Source organism: Garra rufa, chromosome 6, assembly GCF_049309525.1.
Source record: "Garra rufa chromosome 6, GarRuf1.0, whole genome shotgun sequence".
Classification (NCBI taxonomy): domain Eukaryota; kingdom Metazoa; phylum Chordata; class Actinopteri; order Cypriniformes; family Cyprinidae; genus Garra; species Garra rufa.
Window position 1 is genome coordinate 11,825,091 of NC_133366.1, and position 7,238 is coordinate 11,832,328.

Here is a 7,238-nt window from a genome sequence, read left to right on the forward strand (position 1 = left end):
TCATGATCAATTTTTTTAAATTGAGATTTATACATTATAGGACAGGACAATATTTGGTCGAGATACAACTATTTGAAAATCTGCAATCTGAGGGTGCAAAAAAATCTAAATAGAGAGAAAATCACCTTTAAAACTGTCCAAATGAAGTTCTTAGCAATGCATTTTATCAATCAAAAATTAAGTTTTGATATATTTATGGTATAACATTTACAAAATATCTTCATGGAATATGATCTTTACTTATCATCCTAATGATTTTTGGCATAAAAGAAAATATATAATTTTGACCCATGCAGTGCATTTTTAGTATACCCATGCTACTTAATCCAGGATCGCGATGTGATTGAATACATTTCTGCTGCTAATCTGTGATGTAAGAAGAGTAAGTGCTGTAATATTCAGTTTTTACTTTTGTTTCCATACAGACATTTGGTCAGCTGGCTGTGTACTGGCTGAGCTGCTGCTTGGACAGCCCATTTTTCCTGGTGACAGTGGCGTAGATCAGCTTGTTGAAATTATCAAGGCAAGTGTGTGTGTGTGTGTGTGTGTGTGTGTGTGTGTGTGTGTGTGTTTTCATAAATAATCTTGAAACTGATAGCTTCCATTCTTGTTATTGCTGATGTGTCTCATTAGTTTTCTAGGAACCACCATGCTGGCTAGTTCCTAGAACTATGGAGTGCGAAAGCCCCTATTATGCACTTTTCTTGTGTCTGAGTAATGCAAAACGCAGTTATTTTTTATTTCTTTTTTCGGCGGAGCTGTCCTAGTTAACAGCTAAATCCTCGAGGCACTTTTTAAAAAAATTGTCTTACTTCCTATAAGTAAATTCCTGTTGAGACCAAAAATATCTAAAGCAGTGTTGTTATTGTCATCAAAAACTAAAACTATTAAAAAACTTTTTATTTATTTGAATTAAAACTGAAATCAAAATTTAACTGAAATAAGTTAAAGTTGAAGTACTAAAATAACTTAATATTTTACATTTTCTAAATTGGTAATTAAAAACCAATTTAACTAAACCTAAAATAACTCTGATATAAAGATAAACTATATAACCATCCATACCAATTTTAATGTTTTTTTAAAGAAGTCTCTTCTGCTCTCTAAGCCTGTATTTATTTGATCCAAAGTGCAGCAAAAACAGTACAATTTTGAAATATTTTTACTATTTGAAGGTGCCATAGAATGGAAAACTGAATTTACCTTGGCATAGTTAAATAATAACAGTTTAGTACATGGCCATGACATACCATGAGTCTCAAACACCATCGTTTCCTCCTTCTTATATAAATCTAGTATTTGCAAAAGACCACCGAAAAATAGGTCAATTCCAACATAACAGAATCACACTAAAATATCCGCGATTCAAAATGGCAGATTCAACAAACCGCATATTAAAAGCGGCTAGAGCTCCTAATTAAATATATATTTTTATCCATGTGCCAGCTATAGAGACCAGTCAGCTTTGTGAAACATCCAATCAGAGCAGAGCTTATTAATATTCATGAAGCTTCCAAATAAGGCAAAAACAGAGCATTTCATTCTAGGGGCAAATCCTAGGGTTGTAAATGGACCTGTAAAACCATTTCTGGAGATTTTTTGCCCTTTCCTATGCCATATACCTTCTATGTAGATATCAGAGAACAATTTTAAATATTCTCTCAGTGCATTCTATGGCACCTTTAAAATAACTGTTTTCTATTTGAATATATTTGAAAATGTATTTATTCCTGTGATTTCAAAGCTGAATTTTTAGCATCATTACTCCAATCACATGATCCTTCAGAAATCTTTCTAATATTCAGATTTTCTGCTAAAAAAAAACATTTATTATTATGTTGAAAACAGCTGAGTAGAATTTCTTCAGGTTTCTTTGATGAATAGAAAGTTCAGAAGAACAGCATTTATCTGGAATAGAAATATTTTGTAACATTATAAAAGTGCCTATATCATCACTTTTGTTCAATTTAAAGCATCTTTGCTTTAAAAAAAAAAAAAAAAAAAAAAAAAATATATATATATATATATATATATATATATATATATATATATATATATATATATACTGACTCCAAGCTTTTTAATGGTATAGTGTTCAATGTTACAAAATCTTTTTATTTCAGATAAATGCTGATCTTTGTATGTATTTATCAAATAATCCTGCAAAAATGTTCTCGACTGTTTTAAAATATTGATAATAATAATTAAAAAAACGTTTCTTGAACAGCAAATCAGTATATTAGAATGATTTCTGAAGAACCGTGTGACACTGAAGACTGGAGTAATGATGCTGAAAATTCAGCTTTGATCACAGGAATAAATTACATTTGAAAATATATTCAAATAGAAAGCAGTTCTTTTTAACATAGTAAAAATATTTCACAATATGAACGTTTTTGCTGTATTTTGGGTCTGTATTTTGCAGCCTTTGTGAGCAGAAGAAACATCGTGGTCAATTTCTAATTGTTCATCAGCTGAAAAAAATCCCTCTGAATGTGATTCCAACTGTGTTGTTTCTCTGTATTGTTATAGTTGCGATGTGGACCATATACTTTAATGGCAACAGAATAAGAGAACTTGTTTCCTCCAGGTGCTGGGAACTCCTACACGAGAGCAGATCCGGGAGATGAACCCGAATTACACTGAGTTCAAGTTTCCACAGATAAAGGCACACCCGTGGACTAAGGTTAGCATTAGTGTTTCCATATGTTTCAAGCTTTTTATAACTTTTATCCTTGTCTTGTCTCCTTACATTAATTCTAGAGAGTGATTTTGGCCATTTTATCTAATGACTTTTTTGTACAGTTGTACTTTAATTGCTCCTGTGTGACGTATTTAAAACACAAATCTATATCAAAAAGAAGTATTTTGTACAGTCAAGAGTTCACATTATTATACAAATATTTGTATAACGCATTCAAAAGTCCCATTCTATTGTCCGTATGTTAGGTTTTCCGGCCCCGGACCCCTCCGGAGGCTATAGCTCTGTGTTCCCGATTGTTGGAGTACACGCCTACGGCCCGACACACTCCTCTCGAGGCCTGCGCTCACACTTTCTTCGATGAGCTCCGTGAGCCCAACCTCAAGCTCCCGAATGGAAGAGAGCGGCCTGTGCTGTTTAATTTCACTACACAGGGTATGTTGTACACAAATGCACAAATGATAATGATTGATTTAATCTTATTGAGTATTGTAACAAGTAGGGCTTGTCCCTAATAGTTGACTAACCATTAGTCGACAAGAAATCAACCAAAATTTTATTAGTTGCTTAGTCACAGAAAAAAAAAATCCACAGGAAGTGACAAAGTTCGTGACAGACAGATCGTTAACGGCTGGTCTATATGGTAACATAGTACATCAGGCAAGACATTTAAACGTTCACCTATCATTCATCGACCGCAAACATGGCCTTTCATTTGAAAGATGTATGTAGTAGCAACTTTAAATGGCAGCTCAATCTAATGTTAAATTGTGAAAAATGTGCGCTATTGAAGTGTCTGTGGAAGCTGGACAGTGGCGTGCTCACTGCATCTGCAAGAGACAGATGGAGGCGACGGTGCGATCACTTGCTCCTGAAACACTCCATAATTTTTGATCATACGAATAAAAGTAATACATTTTTAAAATCTGTAAGGACTCTACGTTTATTTGTGTGTACTCACAATAACAACGAAACGTTGCACTTTTGTAAAATAATGAAAGCTAACAGGATGCGCTTTCTGCTGTCTCGGTCTCTGTGAACTTGAGCCAGAAACTCTGAAACTCTGTGCATACTTGCTTTACAGACATGAAAAATATATCTATAGAGAGTGAAATTATTACTTTTAAATGAACCAATTTAAATGGAAAACAAATATTCTTAGATTACGTAATCACATCACTACTGCGAAAATCAGTGTCGCCGACTTCATCTCTTAAACGTTAAAACGTTAATGCAGTGTCCTCGCTGTTTTTCCCTGACACATTCATAATTATTATATCTGCTGGTGCACTGTGGCAAGCTTTTTTTGCATGCGCTTGAGTGCTTATAAGGCTATGTAGGCAATTAAAGGCAAATTATTATGATTTATATGGTTTATTAATAAATAGTTACCTAATAGTCGACCAATGCTTAATATGAACGACTGCGGGTCAACCAGAAAAATCTTTAGTCGAGGGCAGCCCTAGTAACAAGTATTAACTGATTGGTATTTTTTTCTTTGACCAAAATTGCAGTAAAAACAGTAATATTATTACAATTCAAAATAACTGTTTTCTATTTTAATTATTTTTTTTAAATGTAATTTATTCCTGTGATGCAAAGCTGAATTTTCAGCATCATTGCTCCAGTCTTCAGTATCACATGATCCTTCAGAAATCAGTGTTTTCGCTGATTTGCTGCTCAAGAAACATTTCTTATTATCATCAATTTTAAAAACGGTTGTGCTGCTCGATATTTTTGTTAAAACTGAAATTTTCAAAATTCTTTGATGAATAGAAAGATCAAAAGAAGAGAATCTACTTGAAATAAAATCATTTGTAACATTGTAAATGTATTTACTGTCTGTTTTAATCAGTTTAACCCAGTGGTCTCAAACTCAATTCCTGGAGGGCCTCAGCTCTGCACATTTTCGTTCCAACCCTAATCAAAAATCAAGGTCTTTAGGATTACTAGAAACTCCAAGCGTTGGAGCTGGTTGGAGCTAAACTCTGCAGAGAATTCCCTCCAGGAACTGAGATTGAGACCTCTGGTTTAACCCCAAACTTTTTCGAACAATAATGTAAATGTGTCTTTTACATCAACATATCTTGCGTTTAATCATCAGAGTTGTCCAGCAACCCCTCGCTGACCTCCGTACTCATTCCTGCACATGCTCAGAACCAGGCGGAAAACTCCTCCCAGTCTGCCTCAGCTGCAACAGGTTGGTTTTCGACTTTCGGCCACTCAAAAGCCCCAAGACCGTCCTCACCCCCTTCTTTTTTTAACAACCGTCTCTCACTCTTCCAGGTGCCAACATTGGCGATCGTGGTCTGAACACCAACACTGCCTCTGCCGCCCCTAATCCTTCAACTTGAACCCCATCCACCCATCAATGGGCCACTTTTACGCTGCTGCTTACTAGCCACGCCCACTCCCCGGGGTCAAGGGCGTGGCTAAAACTAACCGAAAAGCTCATATGATATGATGGATGCACCAACCAAACCTTCCCCCAGTCATTGTCTCTGATTTTATTATTGTTTTTAATTTATTCGCTCTAAAGGACGCAACGAGGGCTCAGAAACGCCGCCTCAGGACTATCTGCGGTGATGTTTGACAATTCTCTCTCTTTCTCTCTCTCTATATATATATACACTTACATAAACCGTTACACCTACAAATATGTTTTCACATGTCTACTTTGACATTTTTTAAAGGGAAATCTGTATGCTGTAGTCGCTGCTTCTTTTATAATCGTCTCGGACCCCTTTCTCGTCACCTATGGGTGGAGACAAAGACTTTGAATATGAGCTGACACAGGTGGGATACAAGAAAGCTGGTTTCTAAATCCTGAACTGGTTCAACGGCGTGGACTGATTTCCAAGGCTTGTGTACATTCTGTAGACTTTGTGAAATATATGCTAATTGCCTTTTCCCTCAGTATTGGGCAGATATGTTGTATGCTTAAGCTGTATGCTGCTGTGTACCTTTCTTTTCGACCACTTTTGAAGGAGTGACATTATCCATTCGTTCCCTGCTCATCTTCCTCCTTCCCGTTGTATAATACTTCACTGAACTCTACACTAGACTACAGATGTTGACACATGTAATATCGGATCATTTTCTGTGAGTGAAAGTGTGTGTGTCTGTTTGTGTGTGTGAGCGCATGCTGTCTTATGTCTATAAATACTGTATGCTGATTAGTGAGCTAAAAGAAACAAGCACGAAATATGAAAAATGATAAAAAGGACCTTTAAAACGCAACATGTGAACAGGTTTCTGCACCGCAAATTCCAGCCTAAAGATGATGTTGGGTTTAGTTCTCAAAAACGTGTCATTTGTGTTAGAATTTAGTAGGAATGATTGGCTCTTGCTCCGTAAGGAAATCAGCACTAATGATGAGGCGGAAAAAGATAGGATGCGAAAGTTTTCTCTAGAGTAACTTTACATTTGCTGCCATTTCTTGTTTTTTTTTTTCTTCCTCACGTTCTCTTTAGCGTCCTCTAGTGTTAGTGGAAGTGCACAACTGAGGCTGTTGTATCTTGTTTCTTCCAATACAGTTGTGAATTAGTACAGAGTCACTTCAGACTGTTTATGTACCTCCCAAAAGTGCTGTTGAAAGAATATTAATTTGTTCTGTTGTCCACTTATAGCGATAATTCACCCATATATGAAAATAAGCATTGTTTGCTCACACTCTTAAACCCTAGAATTCTGTTAATTTAAATTATCTTTTCTACGCAATGAAAGTAAATGGCAACTAAGGGCTGTAAAAACACAAAAATGACAAATAGCAGTAATTATAGCAGTAATCGGCATATTAAATATAGCAGTAATCTGCTATATTAAAAGTCAAACAATCATTTATTGTGAGGAAACACAATTTAAGTTGTTAACTAATAATTTATTTCTAACTTTAACACCCTAACTCTCAAATATTGTCAAACATGTAAACTCTTGGCATCACTGAAATGTGGTACTCAATATGATTTGCAGTTTTTTAATACAAATGAACATAACTGAGATTTAAAGGCTGTAGCTGAGATAGTTTTTGGAATTTTTGGAGCTTGAACGATGATCTACAGTGCATCCACTTTCATTGTATGGAAACGAGTCAGCTTTTTTTTAAATAGTTTTAATAATTTTTTATTTTTTGCATGAAAGAAAAAGTACACTTATTTTAAGTTATATATTTTATTTTAAGTTATATATACTTTTTGTGTTAATTTAAGAGAAAAGATTTTTTGCATGAAAGAAAAAGTACACATTTATTTTTAATTGTGTGTGTATATATATATATATATATATATATATATATATATATATATATATATACATATATAAATATTTTGTGTATATATATATATATATATATATATATAAAATATTTTGTGTGTGTATGTGTGTGTGTGTGTGTGTATATATATATATATATATATATAAAATATTTTGTGTGTATATATATATATATATATATATATATATATATATACACACACACACACACACAAAATATTTTATATATATATATATATACACACACAAAATATTTTATATATAT

The 7,238-nt window shown here is 34.1% G+C and overlaps 1 protein-coding gene across 1 annotated transcript in view; it reads left to right on the top strand.

Moving 5' to 3' along the window:
* Nucleotides 1–6,932, top strand: part of LOC141336833 (glycogen synthase kinase-3 beta-like) — a 28,208-nt gene extending 21,276 nt beyond the window's left edge. The window contains exons 8-12 of the mRNA XM_073842562.1: nt 426–523; nt 2,591–2,686; nt 2,950–3,136; nt 4,806–4,901; nt 4,988–6,932. Coding sequence (XP_073698663.1) covers nt 426–523; nt 2,591–2,686; nt 2,950–3,136; nt 4,806–4,901; nt 4,988–5,055 — 545 coding nt within the window. The 3' untranslated portion in view covers nt 5,056–6,932. The remainder of the gene's footprint in view (nt 1–425; nt 524–2,590; nt 2,687–2,949; nt 3,137–4,805; nt 4,902–4,987) is intronic.
* The last annotated feature ends 306 nt before the right edge of the window (nt 6,933–7,238 follow it).